At 34.9% G+C, this 19,049-nt stretch overlaps 2 protein-coding genes across 2 annotated transcripts in view; one reads left to right on the top strand and one right to left on the bottom strand.

Moving 5' to 3' along the window:
- Positions 1–19,049, bottom strand: part of LOC136033710 (4-hydroxyphenylpyruvate dioxygenase-like) — a 44,464-nt gene that overhangs the window by 15,016 nt on the left and 10,399 nt on the right. Inside the window, exons 2-6 of the mRNA XM_065714580.1 lie at positions 11,216–11,242; positions 7,683–7,745; positions 5,443–5,547; positions 2,767–2,982; positions 1,758–1,939 (exon numbers count right to left, since the gene is read on the bottom strand). Of these exons, the coding sequence (XP_065570652.1) occupies positions 1,758–1,939; positions 2,767–2,982; positions 5,443–5,547; positions 7,683–7,745; positions 11,216–11,242 (593 nt within the window). The remainder of the gene's footprint in view (positions 1–1,757; positions 1,940–2,766; positions 2,983–5,442; positions 5,548–7,682; positions 7,746–11,215; positions 11,243–19,049) is intronic.
- LOC136033711 (tribbles homolog 1-like) overlaps positions 6,522–19,049 on the top strand; it is a 72,295-nt gene continuing 59,767 nt past the window's right edge. Inside the window, exon 1 of the mRNA XM_065714586.1 lies at positions 6,522–6,544. The gene's annotated coding sequence lies outside the window, so the exon portion shown is untranslated. The remainder of the gene's footprint in view (positions 6,545–19,049) is intronic.

Here is a 19,049-nt window from a genome sequence, read left to right as displayed (position 1 = left end):
TAATTTATTTGTCTGGTACATCATATAAGGATAAGACCTTTGGTTCTATCAACAGAATCGAACGCTTGCTCATAATCTATACAACTAAGGACCAAAGGTGTTTGACAACAAAGGCACTTCTCATATTTAATTACGGTTTAATTTTTTATATATTAAAAAAAATAAAAAGAAGGATGTAGAAGATATCGTTGTTATATATAAATATGCAGTACGTCAATCTATTCGGGGCCGACACAAAAAGTCGTCTGCAAGAATGCAAGCCAGGCTCAAAACTTTTCGTGAGACTTACAATCTGATAAATAAACTTGGCTAAACAGTAAATCCAGCAAGGCCTTACAGTTCTACAGAGAGACATTGCATCAATACAATGAAGAATGTTCAAATATTTTTAAGCTCATCGTGTGTAATCATATTGGTGATGATTTGGTTGGAGGAGTAGATAGTAGATAAGCATGTCGTAAAAGCAGTACTATTACTATTGACGTTTGCATCTGTAATGAGACACCGGCTTTGATGGGGTCACAGCTCGGATTTGCAATGTCATAAACTAGAACCTCCCTTCATATTGTTCTTACTAAAAAAAATTCAATTTACATTGAAGTGGTAAAAGAAAGCAAAAGCTTTCTGCTTTTGATCAAAACCATGACATTATTCTGATTCCAGTTTCTTTTTAGGATAAGTTTAGCAGCATGAACAGCCCTTCTGCTTCCTGGTGGTTTACTTAAATAATTACTCAAAATTTACTTAATAATTGAACAAAAGGGCAAAAATAAGGTTGTTATGCTTTTTGGAAAAATAACTCTCGTTTCCTTTGAAGGTTTAAACATGGAATGAAAACTCAAAAAGTACTTTGCGTAGCTGAATTGTTGGGTTTCAGTTTGGTATGTAATACGCAAAACAACGATACACAAGCCTCGAGCTAGAGGAAAGAGGTATTCTAGTTTTCTAACGCATTTTCTAAGTAGGTGTAAGATACACAGTTTTCTTTAGGCACTACAATTTATGGATTTCTTAGCTCTTGTGAATTCATGAATTCTGCTACTTTGTGAGAAAAAACAAAAAAAAAACAAAAACAAGTAACAATAGAAAATAGAGGGCGAATTCCAGCATTTTTTTATAGGAGTTCGGATGTGTCTTATATTTTGTCCAGAAACGCAAAATCTTACGTACATTTGTTCGGTAATTTACATGGAGAATGTATTTTTATTGTGACTTATCCTGGATTGAGAGAAGACAAATCATTTTGATACTGTTCTTGGATTCAACACTAGGATGAAATACATTGAACCTTCTTTTCAGGCTACCCACATCCAGCAAGAAGTTTAACACGGGTTGTGTAGATTATCATTTTGAGTGCCGTGTTCAACACGGGCGAATGTCTTCTCAGAACCCGTGTTTAACTTTGCTCTTCTGGTGCATTACAATTTTGAGGAAGTCGTGTCCAACACGCTTAGAACCCGTAAGATGAAAACTCTTTAAAATTTTGCTGGGTTGAACACGGAGAGCCTGGAAACAATTTTTGTCGAAACCACTCAAAACACGCTTCAAATTCGGTTCCTGTAAACACAACTTTGGTTAGAGAAGTGTACACAATTTAGAGGAATTTGACGCTCCGATGCTGTTGAACTATTTTATAAATATCAAATTTCTTAGCATGCAATTTGATTCCATTCAACAGAATATTTTCTAATTAAACTTTTGACGCTCAATATGAGCCACAAAAAATTATTTAACGGTAAGTAAGAAAAAAAAAATACCATTCAGCAACGTCTTCCATTTGAAGGTCAGGCTGGTTGCCCACAACATGGTCGATAAAGTCCAGGTGGCAAGCCGGTAATTTTTTAAGGAGCTTGTCTTCATAAAGAGGTTTCTTGTAGCCAGGTAAAAATAGGCCGTTATAGGCACCTCTCTCCACAAGTGTGTGAGTCGTATCACCATACTGAAATAAAATGTTAAATGTAGCTATAGATTGGAAAAGGACGTAGATGGCGATAAACATTCCGTTAGGGCAATCTTAATTAATGCAGACTGAAGCCAACATAAATATCGCATGAATAATATCTTTTAGGGCCACCAAAAAACATAATTATTTCCTGATGTAAGATGACAATTGGACAAGAATGCTGAGAATCTTCATTCAGACGTCATTTTGGAAAACTAATTTCATTTGTTAAACGTATATATATATATATATATATATATATATATATATATATATATATATATATATATATATATATATATATATATATATATATATATATATATAGTTAAGTTTGGTTAATGCTAATGAAATAACCGTTTGTTTTCAGACCTGGGGGTGAAATTGATTCAGTTTGCGATCTGTGTTGATAGGAAACAGCCAGAATCAGCAATCATTTCAGATTGTTGGAGGGGCTACAAAACACCTGAGCTGGAACAAGCAGGTTTCACACATATGACTGTGAACCACACAAAGAATTATCTCGACCCAGAAACCGGCGCATCTACCCAAAAAGTAGAGAGACTGTGGGGTTCCGCAAAGTGGAGGAATAAATGGCACCGAGGTGCATCTCGCCATCATTTAAAAATCATACCTAGCAGAGTACATACGTATTTGGGCTTCGATTTTGTTTTTTGCTTGCATAGAAACACCCCTGACATTGGCCATAAGGCAAAAAAAGGAAAAAATATAATGAATGCAAGAGAAATTTTGCAATATTTCTTTAAAATGTGCAAGTTTGTGTTAAAAAAGGCGTAAGATCTTAGGGTTAAAGAACCACTTACAGTTTGTACAGTCGCAAACCGAACAGTTCCAGATTCGTCTGTTTCTTCCCAAATGTCTCTGACGATGGTTGCACCACGCTCCTTGGCAACAGCAACTATGGCATCAAGATCTTCAACCGTAAAAGCAATATCTTTAACACCATCTCCATGCTTCACTAGATGAGTTCCCATAACTGAGTCGTCCGGCTCGTATGCACTTTTGAATACAAATCTAATCTGCAAATATATAAAACATAAAAGCAATGAAGGATCAATTATCTTGAGCTAAAAATGATGATGAACAAATTATTGCTACTACTACTACTACTGCTAATAATTCTCTGCATCACTAAGCTACTTGAGGCATCATCTCACATATCTATTATTGTGAACTATCTAAATTAATAAACGATTACTGATTTAGTGTATTAAAAGTAAAAGTCTTATGAAGGGATATTGAATTTAATTAAATGAAAAAACAAGTTTTTTCAACTGAAAGAAATTATTACATATATCAGGGGGGTTGCCCCCTCCTTAATACCTCGCCCTTTACGCTAAAGTTTGACTTTTTGTTCCAATCATTTGAGAATGACTCTTGAAACACAGGGGCTGTTTAATTAGAATAACGAGCTGTTTTAAAAGCTCTAAACAAAACACAGACGACCGGCCATCGGTTTAGCCCTAGATGGTTGGCTGAAAGTTGCATTCTTTTCTTATAACACCTTTTAGAATAATATTTAGATTTTGTCCACTTCGGAAATTCGGAAAGGCATATAAAAAGTAGCAGGTAAGTAACGATGAAGACCACTTTATGATCTCCATCATAAAACAGCAGAATTCAAAACAATGGGGCATTACTCTACGACAGTGAAAGAGTCTTAGTTTAATAACAGTCGATGACAGTCTGACACTGAGGCAATATAAATTAAAATGAAGCAAATATAATAATATTTCTTTACAGAGTGATTTGGGGGAGTACTTACTCAAACCTTCATGCACAAATTTAACTGAAAATGATTTAACAAATTAAATTACAGAACCAATAGCTGATATGAACTCCCTGGAAGCAATGATTAATCGACTGTTTTAATTTACGTTTTTAATCATATTCTATTGTGTCATTTTATTTTTCAATGTGCTTTGCTGAGGACAAATATATCCTCAGCATATTGGATATAAAGCCAGGAAATTCATCTAAGAATTTTCTTTTACTGCCTTAGATTAATGCCCATTGTTTTGCATTTTACTATTTTTATGAAGTAAGAGGCAAATACGTCAATAGATTGTATTAATGTATATTTTACTGTGCTTCAGACATTACTTAGTTAACCTACTTAATCCTTATGCCGGGGTGGTGCTTAGAGCGTCGTTAGACTTTTCCACGTGAGGTGGTCTGCAGCAAGGACCTTTGCATAGGACAGAAAAATTCGAGCCCGGTGCAGGAATTTCCGAGACTGCAATTCCCCAGGAACTTGGGGTTTTCCTTTGAAGTTTCCAGCCACTACTGGTTGGTGCAAAGTCGACATTGTCAACACTCCGAGATGGAGTGTCGCCAGGCAGTCGCAAAAGACGTCCGAACCAGCAAAGTGTCCGCTCGGTAACCAGTTGCGACAAGGCTGACTGGGAAGTCATAATCCATAGGCGGCCTTTAATGACAAAAGCCTGTCCATCGGATTCCCTCGATTGTCTGGAGCCACATATATTGAAGATTGTCGTGACGGCGCAGGACAGCTGCAGTTGCAAGCCAAGTTTCAGCTCTGTACAGCAGGATTGAATAGACTGACCATCCAAGTATCTTCATTTTGGTGGCTCGTTTGATCATTGGCTTCTTTCAAACATGGCTCAGTCTACCCAAGACGTCAGAGGCCTTGGACGCGTGGCCAAAGACTTCATGGTCGATGTAACCTTCCAATGATATGATAGAACCGAGATAAGTGAAATGGTCAACCACTTCGAGTTGGTTCCCGGCGACCAAGTAATTAGAATTGTTGGTATCAGACTTTAGCTGCAATACCATGACTTTTGTCTTCTTCCATTTAATGGACAGCCCAGTCCTGGCAGCTTCTTCCAGAAGCATGTTTAGAGGCATGAGCAGCTGTGACTTGGAGTTGGTGACTAGTGCTATGTCATCAGCAAAGTCATAATCAGTGACAGCTCTATCCCCGTACTTGAGTCCAAAGCTCAATTTCCGGGTTGTGCATGTCATAGCATTATCTATAATACAGTTAAATAGCTCAGGAGCAACTGAGCAGCCTTGCTTGACTCCATTTCTTACTGGAAAGAACGTGCTACATCTACCACTCACTTACACCCAGCTCTTAATCTCTTGATGTATGGCCCTGAGACATTAGCCGTAAAGTAAATAGATTGTAGGAAGGATGTAGTTTGATCCCACTTTCTAGGGGGATTATGGAAGAAGGGTTAAGAACACAAGGTAACATTTTACGGTTGAAGGTTGCCAAAAACCACCAATTTTGCCGATCCGTCAAGGGTCAAATGAAAATAAGTACACCATAAAATTGGGTGAAAACAGAGAGGAAAGAGTGAAGCTCAGAATGAATTAAGGTGGAAGAGGAGCATACAGAGCTCTGTAGGCCTCAAATGACCTGGCTTCAGATGAGCTATCAGTGGCAGTGGCAGTTGACACATTTTTTGCATTTTCTTAATAATTTTTAATAATATTTAAATAATTTTTACCTTGTTCTGGCCTACAACATGAGAAACAACTTTGCGTGAACCTGTTTCTAGTCCACTATAGGCAATATGCTCAAATCCAAATCTGGTGCAGTAATATGATGCAGCCTAGAAAAATAAATATATATATATATAGAGGTATAACGGAAGAATAAGTTTATTATTCGGGAATCGTTTAAATTTACCTGACTTTTTTTCTTTTAACAATCCCACCACATGCTTCAACAGTATAATTTTGGTTTAATAATCATGCAGTAATCAAAATATTCATTGATAGTTTCAAAGGAAAATTTGTAGCAATTGCTTACATTTTTTTCATATTTTTTCATATCAATTTAGATGCTGACGTCCGCTTTTTTTTTGGAGGGTATGGCACAGGCCACCTATTAGTTATTCAATAAGTCATAGAATGGGTGCGAAAAAGGGCATATTCTATAAGGATTATGGAAAAACAATGTTTTCATCATCCTTGGCCTAAGGAGAACTATTGACTTTTGCCCATACCCCCCCCACAAAGAATGAACTGATCCCCGGCCTTCATTAGCTAAGAGCCTCGTGCGTATAAGTAAAACTGGGAGGTATTCCTCAAAGAAACAACTCTAGGTTTCAGCAGTATGTGTATGATATAAACTCTAAGTTTTGCTTGAATAACTCTAAACTTTTGAACAAACTCCAAGTTTTGATCCCAGAACATTAGCCATATTTCACAGCTGCTTAGCTTTCATGGGACCAGTTCAAAGAAAACGAGGATGACCACATCCACAGTTGTAATTTGGGTATTGCCTGAATAGGAAAAGTTCAGCGAGAAAACGAAGTACAGTGTTTCAATGTAAATAAAACATTGACGATCAATAAAGAAATAATATAAATTAGGCTAAAACATCACATTAACTGCATTTTTAATACTTTTTATTTAAGTGAAAAGAGACTTTATGGAGACAATTTATGTCTTTCCAATTGCACTGCGCTTCTTCGAGCACATAATATCAAACTGTCTTTTAATGATTCTAGACACTTGGCCACGATAATAAATGTTTATTTTAGTTGCATTTTATATATAGTAGCACGAACTAATTGCGATTGTAATAGCAAGTTCAATATAATCGTAAGTTACAATAGCAGGCAATTTCCCACATAATTTAATTCGACGACTGTTCTCTATGGGAGAGCTAAATTAATTTAGAGTGTTAATTTACTTTTAACCAAAACATTAAAAGCCAAATAAAACACAAAAGTAAAGTGAGCCGACTTTCCACATATAAAAATGAATTTTACTTAATAAGCTTGTTCAGATAAACAGATATTTTTTTACTCACTTACAAAAGATCTCCTGAAGCTTATCGTGTTATCAAACACGATAAGGGGAAACTAAATGCAATAAATTAGAATGGGCTCTTTGTCACGGCAAAATTGGAAAGTTCAATTTATTGAATTGAAACATTCTTGGAAAGCTAGAAATAACTAAAATTAATTGCAATAGGCAACATAGAACGCGCTCTAACGCTCTGGGACAGCATTAACCATACATATTGAAAATAGAGAGCGCGTAAGATGGCAACCATGACAAATTACTTCATAATTAAGTGCATAGATGAAGACATTGGACTAGAACCACAATTCAACAAATAATCTTTGGCGCCAAAAATTAAAGGAAAAGATTAATCCCCCAATGAAAATTTTTTATGTACGGGTGTGTCTATTTCTTCTCAAAAAATCCTCCTTAGACACTTAATCCATTGCATAAAGAATAATGATTAGGCTTAGTTCGTCTGCAAAAAAAAAAAAAATAAATTAAATAAAAAACAAACACATATCAAAATATATTTACATTATTATCAACTTCTAGCCGTTAATCAAATTTTTAAATTTCATATTTCATCTCATAATTCATAACAAATAAAATTTGTTTCTAAATTTTAAATTTCATATCAAACATATAAATTTCCTTTAAATGTTCAATATAGAATCATCCAACCCCATTCGAAGATGACCTGCTTTTCGTTTGGCTTACAGTTGGGCTCACAAAACGCAAAAAATCTGCTGTATTTCACTAGTGATCTAATTTATTAAACAATTATTTATTTTGATAGCCAAGAACTTGTTACTTAAAGGTTTAAAATATTAGTTTTCTATTTTTTTCTCTAAATTTAGCCATCGTCTTTCTGAAAACCTTCTTAAAGCTGTTCAATGAAGATAGTAATTTGAAGGACTTTAAAAATCGGGTGTAATTAAATAAAACTTACCTGCTGAGCATTTCCAACCCAAAAAGTGAGATGATCAAAATGAATGAACTTTCCTGCTTCGGGCTGAAAAAAAATCATTCAGATAAAGTATAGAGAACAAAAGCTTAAACAACTTAGACAAAAAACCATTTACCGGAAATAGTCTGAATTAAAAAATAAAAAAAGATAAAACAGCAAAAGCACCACCAGAACGAACTCATCACAATTCTAACTGCAATTGGTAAAATAAAAAAAGAAGTGAAATGCGACTATAAATAAAAAGATTTTTCATCTTTAGATTTATTAGATGATTTAGCTTTTATTAGGATTCTTTTTTAAAACGTGAAGATTCAATCGAGACATGACACACAATATTCAAGGCTGTATTCAGGTGAGGGGTTGGGGAGTTGAACCTCGTCCCCCAAAATCTTTGTCCGACTCGTAGAAACGTAATAAAAATGCATAAGAACACATTTTTATGCGTTTTTTTTTATTTGTTATGTAACTCCCCTAACAGATATCCTGGATACAGCCCTGTTTAAATTGTCTTGTCACCATAAAATTAAAAATAAAAATATTCAATAGGAAAGGAATAAGAGGATTTTAAATTGGATTTCCCCGTCTTGACCTAGTTAAAGAGTGGAAAGTTGAAACCTAAATATATATAAAATGAAGAATGTAAAAATAAGATACTTCAACGCTGCTGTAAAGTCACTATTTTAAAGTTTAAGTCACTACAGTTATGAAGCATAGCTAAAAGAGTATGGGCCACTTGAAAAAGTCGGAGCTGACACTAGTGTTGACCGAAAATTGGGGTGGAGGAGCATCGTGTGTAGCTATGTTGCCTCAGGCGGCTTGGTGCTGCAGTGATTTGTTAGTAGTATCAGTTGTTAGTAGTATTCTTGCTTTTTAAGGATAATTTCAACATTTAAATTACCACAATAAGAAGATACATAAATTCTAGAGAATGAACAAAACTTGCTTTAAGTGAACTTTTTACAATAAAGTATTTAATTGCATCGCAAATATTTCGTCAATTAATGCTTAAAAATGGTTTTTCTTTAAATTAGATCATCCAGGAAAAGATTTTTTTTTGTCATATAAAAACAGAATTTCTAAAAAGGTTCTCTCTCTGTAGTTAAAGATTAAGATGGACCCCACTCCCAACATAAGCTAGAGACCTCATTTTGCCATTAATAATAATAATAACAATTTATTTATAACCCACATCATAACAAGTTATGGCACTTGTGGAGTAACAAAAAGAAAGAAAAAATGAAATACACTGCAAATAAAATACACTACAAATAGAATAAACACTACACTACAACGAGATTAACCGAACAGACGGACCAAAGGATGATGAGACGATAAACGATAAAAAGCTGATTCCGACACCCTTCCATGCAGGAGGGCCAACTTTGCACTTATATCAGGGACATCAAACTTACGAATTATCTTTCCATTGCTATACCAAGGGGGGAGATAAAGTAAAAATTTACAATATCTGAAATAAAAAGTCCGAATCTGATTAATTTTTTTTCTTTAGAAGGGGATAAAGACCAGAAAGATAAAGGATAGAATGATCACAGAATGTAGCATATAGTCTACCGAGTGCAACTCTATTAATGCATTACCCATAGTGTCTTTAAAACCTTAAATCAAAAATGGTTTATCTTTAAATCATATCTTTAATAAATTCTATGCTAATTAATTCCATTCCGTCTGCTCGATTTCAGAGGATTATACAAACCTAAATAAGTCCCCGGTGTGATCAAATGTTTAAAAGAAGGTTTGAAACTAGTTAAGGGTACTAGTCTAGCGTGTAATTCCAGTTATCAAATGAAGGGTCACAGCTATGATAATTTTTGTGTAATATTCTGGTCGTATCTAACTGCCAGAAGCAAGGCGTCAGCCTATTAAAATTCTTGACAGCTAACAGGTTAAAGCATTTTAAAGACTGAAGTGGCTGAGGTCCAAAAAATAAAGCCTCAAAAGGAGCTAGAAATGAAAATAAATTATCAAATTTCTTTGTCTAAAAAGATCGTAAGCACCAAATTTAGAGTTTACCAGGAAGGAATCCCTGAAGTCTGAAAGAGTGGTCGCCCACTTATGTGACAATTTTTGTGAAACAAAGTTAAGGGATTGTAAATACTTGAGCAGTTTTTAAGTCGTTTCAAGAGATGTCATAAAACATTGCATTTTCGATTTTGCCCATTTGTGATACATATTTAAGCGTTTTTTTTTTTAATCTAGTCGTTTGTACAATTCTTTCTTTGATCGTTAATATTTCTGATTCTTCTCGTATCCTTAATGGTTTTGAGTTTCGATTTCAGTTGTTTTGATTTTTACAGTATTTGATTTAAAAGGCGATTTTTTTTTTAGCTTCGAATAGTTGCTTGTCATAAACTATTAGCTTGTGTTATTTACCCCCCCCCCTTCATATTTTATGGTTTTGTAATTAATCGTACAAAAGTTCATTCTAATTCTTGAACACAATTTTTTTTTATGTTAGATTTCATTAATAAATTATTAATGACCTTTTTTATGGTTGATTGATTTATTCACCTTTGTCTTACTGTATTGGTTGATTTCTTGTTTTGCATTCTTTTACTGGACATATAAAGTAAAATGGGCTCTATTAGAGCTGGTGATAGCTTTTTGAAAATAAATATTATTTATTTTATGTAAATAAATACCGGAAACTCTGTTAAAAGACATAACAAACGGTATACCTCTTACGTCGTCTTTGAATTAGAACGATATTTATAAATTTTACAACGAAACAACCGCTCAGCCTTTATAAAACTTGCTCGGTTTTTTCGGAAGAGAATGGGCCAAAGTGCCAGCTGATTTGAGGCTAAAATATGGAAACGGTATTATAAGTTTAATAATTAAATGACCGAAAGGCACGTATTTATTTGCGCTTTTTCTAATTTGGAGAGGAGTCAAATATACCACCCTCCCTTTTTGGGGTCTATTATTTATTATTTGCTGGTGTATATCTATTACATATTATTTACAATTATTCAAAAACAAGAAAAATAAGAAAAAATTGCTTTTCGTTTTCCTGAGAAATTGATATTTTTCTATGGGTGGAGTGACTCTGGGCGTTTACCCAAACCCCTCTCGAAAAATACCCCCACGGAACATACTCAATCGGAAAATCCCCCCAAAGAAAAACTCTTCCTTCTGCTGTAAAAACCGGCTCAGACGTAGGGGGGGGGGGGTAAACGACAGCTCTCGGGTGGAGTGTCGACGCGCGGGCTGCAAGAAAGAAAAACAAACGAAAAACTTTAATCTAAATTTTATGCTCTTGTATAAAAAGAAGATATTCACGTCGTCTCACACATTAAAATAGAATCGAACATTTTTACTAGATTATTACAATATATACACCATATGTGTCAAAATAGGAAATTGTTTATAGAGTCTTTTAAAAATCCCTCCCCCGAAGTCCTTTCTTTTTTCTTTAGAGTGTTTTTCACTCATGAGGATCCTCTGAGGCGTTATAAGAGATCCAAGGGAATAAAGCATATGAATTTAAGTCTTACCTTTGGTCCTTTGTCTGTGTATGTAGTCTGAAAAAGAAAACAATCAATCAATTATTGAAGGTAAAATAAAAATTATTTAACACTTTTCTTAACACTAGTCACGTAAGTAGGCAAAAACATCCCAAAAACCACGCCAAAAGTCTAAAAGGTTCAAAATGTTCAAAAGTTCAAAAGTTTCAAAATGTGTTTGGAGTCGAAGTTAATGTTGTCTTATAATTTAGAAAGTTTTGAAACTATAAGTTTGAAAGCTGTAGTTTTAAAAGCTAATAAATGGCTGCAAAAATGAAGGGCTATATTTCGTAAAACGGGGATTAATCTCACGGACTGGAAAAAATTCAAGCCGGCCCACATGCATTCCGTAAGCCCTGGGTTGGCTATCCTAAGTTATATCTATGAACAAAAATGAGGGCTTGACTTAGAGGAGTTTTGTCGTTCCTTTAGCTAGTTTGGGACAAAAAATGTACTGTATTCGCCAAGTGCCACAAAGGCTAAAAATAAAATTTTGTCCCAAACGTATCTTATTTTGACTGAATTTGACTGCGCCTAACAGATACAGCAAACATAGGTTGTCCTAGCAGTAGTGACCACCCTTTGGATTTAAAATGACCCATAGCCGCTACTCTTTTCTTCCTTAATAGTTTAAGATGACGAGGAAGTTTAAACGACGATTCTTTCAGGGCAAAACACAGGTATATGTTACGTCATAAGGAATGTTTTCTAAGAGATGCAGTGCATGGTTCGTAATAGGGAGTGTATTCTAACAAATGCAGGTGCATGTTACGTCATAAAAATTGCATGATTTGTTAAATTTATTGAGAATGACGTAATCTCACGTGACTTGCAAGATTTTTTTAGAATAACGTAATGAAAGCACAAATGCAGGATTTTTTAAAAAAACTTTTGTCTTATTCTCCGTAACACTGAATGACCAATACACGGCACCCTTTAGCAGGCATTATCATACAAAATACTGGTATTTTCCCGGGCATTTTCCTGCAAAAATATTCGATTACACTAGAGTCAATCGTTTAAACTTAATGAAGAAATCCCTTTAGCGTTTCTTTTGATGACTCCTAGCAGTTGGGGTCAGCGTGAAACACTGCACTATCCATGATGACACTCTCTGGGGGACACACTATCATACCTAAGGATTTTTTAACCCTTTTCACTCAAAATAAATTTATAAACTAAAAATGACCCTTGTTTTTATTTGAACAGTGGAAACTTGCCTTTTCATTGCTAGATTGCGATGTTTTACGGTAATTCCCAGCCTGTGACACTTAATGGCTAGCACAAGACACCCTCTAGCAGGCATTATTGCACACATGGCTTTTTGGGGCATTTTCCTCCAAAATGATTCGTTTATACTAGAATAGATCATTTAAATTTAATGAAAAATTCCCAACTAACGTTTCTTCTGTTGGCTCCTACCAATTGAGGCCAGCGTCGCACAATGTACTTCCACCGATGACAGCCACTGGAAGCACATTATCAAACTTTAGGGCTTTTCAAACTTTTTCTATAAAAAACAAACGTATAAACTAGAATATGACACATTTTTTGGACATCGAAAACTTGCCATTTCATTGCTAGATTAAGATGTTCCATGTCATAATTCAGCCAGTAACACGCAATATCTGACACACAACACACTCTAGTACCCATCATCATTTCTAAACTATTTTCAAATTTGTTGATAAAAATTATTCTTTAACTCCATTGGTTCATATTTTCGTAAGCGAACCCCTTCGTGGCGCCCCCAAAACACTTCAAACCACCCTGGCATTATGCAAATGCCCCTCCCTGTGGCATCCATGTGGCATCTGTCATCATCTGTAAGGCTTTTTCAACCTTTTCCCAACGAAATAATTTTGCAAATATATAATTTAACACTGGTTTTATTTGAGCAGCGGAACTTAGCATTTCATTGTTAGAACGTGATAGTCTAAGGCAATTCGTGCCACTTAGAATTTAAAACATTTCTTGAACGAGCCTTCTACTTATTTTCATTAGTTTTGTAAAAATTGGCTGCATGGTGGCACCCTGCAACACCCGTCATCATCATTTAAGCGCTTTCTGACGTTTGAGTACCCCAATAGATATATTTTTTATTTTTGTTGGTATTATTTTCTGACAATTCTTAACCTGTTCCACACTATGACTAGTACCCTGATACCCTCCAGTACCCCTCATTATTTATAAGCCATTTTTAGATTTTCTTGATAAAAAATTGTGCTTTAACTCCATTGTGTTGTGTTTGAGTAAGCAAACCCCTGTGTGGAAACCCCAAAACAGTTCACACCAGCACAGTATTATGTAGCTAACCCCCATGGTATCCCTCTGGCATCCGTTATCATCCCTAAGGCATTTTCAACATTTTACTTACAAAAATAAGCTTGTAAATCCAAAATTGAGCCCTGTTTTCATTTGATCGGTGGAACCTAGCATTTCATTGTTAAACGCGATATTCCAAGACAGTTCACGCCACTTAGAGTTTAAAAAATTTCTTGATCAAGCCTTTTCCTCATTTAAAGTAGATTTGTAAAAGTTGGCTACATGGTGGCACCCTGCGGAACCCATCATCATCATTAAAGCATTTCCTGACGTTTGAGTATTCCAGTAGATACATCTTTTATTTTTGTTGGTATTGTTTTCCAATAATTCCTAATCTGTGCCACACTATGACTAGCCCTCTGGTACCCTCTACAACCCCTTCACCATTTCTAAGACATTATAGAGATACTTTCTTGTTAAAAATCACGCATTAAATCCATTGGTTAATGTTTTGCAATCCACCCCCCCCCCCAAACGTAATACACCATCTCAATTCATACTACCGTGCAACACAAGGGCGGGCCTTCTGGCACCATAGGGCACCCAATCATTCCTAAGACATTTTCCAGATATTTTCTTGTTAGTAAATCATGCGTTAAATCCATTGATCCATATATTTGCAATCCAACCCCAATGTGATACACCATGTCATTTCACACCTTTGTACCACACTATGACCGGCTCTCTGCCATCCTTCATGATTTCTAATTTTTTTTTATTTTTTCAGTAAAGTGATTAAAACGGTTGCATCTTCGATTCTACTGGCATCCATATCGGTTCAACCTATTCCAGTTCCCACTATGCCCACTCCGAAACCCAATTCCAAATCAGGCTCTGGTTGCGTCAGTTTCAGTCCCAAGACTTCCCCCCTCCCAAATTCCTCAGTGTCGATCCCGCCAATTCCACTCCAAGTTCCGTCGATTCCAAGATTTTGTATGCAGGTACCTCCGTGGTAATCTATGCCTGATAAATGGTACCCTTCTGGCACTAATTATCATGGCTAAGGGATTTTAACCTTTTCCCCTCAAAAACAATTGTATAAACTAAAAATGACAATTGTTTTTAATTTGAACAGCAGAAACTTATCATTCATTTGTTAGATGGCTATGTTCAATGTCGATTCCCAGTCTGTGGTACTCAATGGCTAGCATGTGGCATCCTCTGGCGTGCACTATCACACCTAAAGTATTTCCAGACATTTTCCTGCAAAAATATCAGTTTACACAAAAATCAATCGTTTAAAATTAATGAAAACCCCTAAGTAAGGTATCTTCTGATGATTCATACGAATTGACGACAACATGGCACAATCTACCGCCTCTAAGACACCTTCCGGCATACATTTCAAGAAATAACAAATTCTTATTATAAAATGCCACATGTACGATAATGACTTCTAGAGGGTGCCGTCGGTCACCCATTGACCGTCACAGGCTGGAAACTGCCTTGGAACATCTCAATCTTGCAATGAAATGGCAAGTTTTCGATGTTCAAATAAATACAATGGTAATTCTTTAGTTTATAAATTTATTTTGAAGGAAAAGTTTGAAAAACAAATAGGTGTGATAATGTGCCCCCGAGGGTGTCATCGGGAATGGCACACTTTATTATGCTTGTCTCAATTGCTAGGAGTCATCTGAAGAGACGCTAATGGGATTTTTTCCTTAAGTTTAAACGATCGATTCTACTGTAAACGAATATTTTTGCAGGAAAATGCCATGTGTAGGATAATGGCTGCTAGAGCGTACTGTTTGTCAGTCATTGAATATTACAGAGAATAAGACAAGATAGTTTCTTAAACCCTGTAAACCTCTTTTAAAAGATACAAGAATTGATTATATAACAAAAATCTTTTTTTTAATGAATATTAAATCAAGACGTTGATGTTTGAACATTGAAGAAAATATGTAATCAACGTTTCAACCTGTGGTTTTATTCGTTCAAAATTGCCTCTAATATAAGTGCTAAATTTAGTGTAGTGAAGAGAGTAAAATACTATTAGTGAAAAATGCGCTAAGAATAACCCGCAATATTATCTGACAATACTCTCCAAAGCATTAATTGACAAGCAGGTGTACTTCAAATAGAACAAAATTTTAGTAATCAATTTTCCCCCTGCGTGTCAATTATGGCAACCATATGGAAACACGCAATCCATTTAATCATTCTAGTATGCGAGATACGGGATTATCCTTGCGTGCAATAATTTATGGAGTTGAAACTATTTCCCGAATCAAGATGTTAGAAATGATTTAACAGTCCAACTGGTTAGCGCTTCATTCCTTTGAGGGGGAATACCTTTCGAATACTAATGCGGACATAAAATCTTTAGAATATAAAAGCTCCCTGAGAAAAACGTCTTGAAATGATATGAAATCTCAAAAAGAAAAAAAAAAACACCTCGAAAGAAAAAAACGCTTGAAAGAAAAATGAAATCCTGAAGAAAAAAAAGCCTTGAAATAAAACAGAAATTCCGAAGAAAATAAAATATCTCAAAGTATTATGTAACACCGATGTGTTTATCGTCATTACGTAACATCCCAAGTGCATTGTCATTCCATAACATCCCACATGTGCACCCGTCATTAGGTAACACCAACGTGTACACCGTTATTGCGTAACATACCGCGTGAACGCATCACCGTTCCGTAACATCCCACGTGTGCGCTGTCATTACGTTATCTATCTTAATATATATATATATATATATATATATATATATATATATATATATATATATATATATATATATATATATATATATATATATATATATATATATATATATATATATATATATATATATATATATATATATATATATATATATAAGCACCCCCACCTAGTTGGTGGGGGTGCTTCACGCCCCCCAAGCCCCCCCGCGCGCCTAAGTCGTTACGCGCCATATTAGTTACGCGCCATTGTAGTTGTGTACCTGTGTCCCACCTGTGAATAAAGATATATATATATATATATATATATATATATATATATATATATATATATATATATATATATATATATATATATATATATATATATATATATATATATATATATATATATATATATATACTAGATGTTGGGGTGGCCCTTCGCGCCACCCCAACACCTAGTTGGTGGGGCGCTTCGCGCCCCCCCAAGCCCCCCCGCGCGCGTAAGTCGTTACGCGCCATATTAGTTACGCGCCATTGTAGCTGTGTCCCTGTGTCCCACCTGTGAATAGAGATAGATATAAATATATTTGTTTAACTACGTAAAACATGCAAATATACAACATTCTTCGCTGTCCCATTGTCTGTGCATATAAATAGCATTTATATTCCCTGTGTCCCGGTCGTCATTCGTGTCCTGGTGTCCCAGTTTGTATTTTCTCTTTGAGTGTCCCGGTCGTCATTTATATTCCCTGTGTCCCAGTGTCCCGGTCGTCATTTGTGTCCCGGTGTCCCGGTCTGTAATTTCTATTCAAACAATCCCTGTGTCTCAGTCGTCAATTATATATCCCGCCTGTGCCCCCGGCGTCCCCGTTGTAGTTGTGTCCCTGCGTCCCGGTCGTCATTTATGTTCCCGGTCGTGATTTGTGTCCGGGTGTCCCAGTCTGTAATTTTTCTTTGAGGTTCCTGGTCGTCATTTATATTCCCTCTGTGTCGGTCTTTGATATGTTTTGACTCTCGCTTTCCAGGTGGATTTTCAACTAACTGCGCGGTTTTGCGTTCTTTAGCCGCAAGCCTGTTTTCTTGCTGTTCTTGTGATTCCTCGTTACGCTTTCTTTTCTTACTTTCTCTATCAGCAGCAAGTTTTTTGGCATAGACTCTTTGAGCAGTTTCCTCGGCTGTTGCCATTGTAGGTTCTTCAGTCATTTTACAATTAAACACTTTTCCGTGAACGCATGTCTTAAATACCATTAATGACGTCACCGTCATAGCAAAAATGACGACAACTAATTTCATGACGTCAGCCGACACAGAAACATGACGTCACCTGATCCACAGACAGACAGACAACTTATTTTTATATATATAGATATATTTATATATATATGTTTCTAACTACGTAAAACTTGCGAATATACAACATTCTTCGCTGTCCCATTGTCTGTGCATATAAACAGATTGTCAGGCTTACCGACTCTTGAACATGTAATATATAATTGTCAATGGGAAAAACAATCCGTATTCAGATCTATACCTCATTATTCTAATGATTGCCCTTGAGCTTTGTTGATGGTGATTGCTACGCGAATATTCAATGTGTCCCCGTCGTCATTTATATATCCCCCTGTGCCCCCCAGCGTCCCCGTTGTAGTTGTGTCCCTTTGTCCCGGTCGTCATTTATATTCCCTGTGTCCCGGTCGTCATTTGTGTCCCGGTGTCCCAGTCTGTAATTTCTCTTTTTTGTTTTTTTCTTTGTGTTTTTTTTCTTTTTAGTTTTTACCTTTTTTTATTTCTTTACTTTTTTTTTTAATTTTTTTTCTTTTTATGGTTTTTTTTTTTTTAGGTTTTTTCGCGCCATATTAGTTATGCACCATTGTAGTTGTGTCCCTGTGTCCCACCTGTGAATATAGATTGATATATATATATATATATATATATATATATATATATATATATATATATCTATATATATAAAAATAAGTTGTCTGTCTGTGGATGTGTGGATGGATGTGTGGATGGATGTGTCAGGTGACGTCACCTGAAAAAACTGGATTAGGTGACGTCAAACTGAAAAAACTAAAAAAAGGCAAAAACTACAAAAAAAACTAAAAACTAATAAAAAAAATAAAAAAGCTAAAAAACTAAAAAACTATAAAGGTAAAAACCAATAAAAAACTAAAAAAAAAACTGAAAAAACTAAAAAAAGGCAAAAAACTACAAAAAAAAACTAAAAACTAATAAAAAAAGTAAAAAAGCTAAAAAACTAAAAAAACTAAAAAAACTAAAAAAAGGTAAAAAACTAAAAAAAATAAAAAATAAAAAAAAACTAAAAAAAAGGAAAAAACTGAAAAATAAGCTAAAATAAAGGTAAAAACCAATAAAAAACTAAAAAAAAAAAGGAAAAAACTAATAAATGACGACACTCAAAGAGAAAGCGACCAGGACAAAAAACTAAAAAAAAGGCAAAAAAACTACAAAAAAACTAAAAACTAATAAAAAAAATAAAAAAGCTAAAAAACTAAAAAAACTAAAAAAAGGTAAAAAACTAAAAAAACTAAAAACTAAAAAAAAACTAAAAAAGGTAAAAACTAAAAGAACTAAAAAAGAAAAAAATAAATGACGACACTCAAAGAGAAAGCGACCAGGACAAAAGGAATGTTCGATTAGCAATCAACAAAGCACCGGGACACAGGGAGTATAAATGACGACCAGGACACAAGTAAAAAAAAAAATTAACAAAACTAAAAAGAAGGTAAAAACTACAAAAAACTAAAAAGAAAAAAAAACTAAAAACTAATAAAAAAACTAAAAAATCTAAAAATCTAAATAAACTAAAAAAGAAAAAA

Source organism: Artemia franciscana, chromosome 12 (assembly GCF_032884065.1).
Source record: "Artemia franciscana chromosome 12, ASM3288406v1, whole genome shotgun sequence".
Classification (NCBI taxonomy): domain Eukaryota; kingdom Metazoa; phylum Arthropoda; class Branchiopoda; order Anostraca; family Artemiidae; genus Artemia; species Artemia franciscana.
The sequence above is the reverse complement of the archived record's forward strand: the minus strand, read 5'-3'. Positions and strand labels throughout refer to the sequence as shown.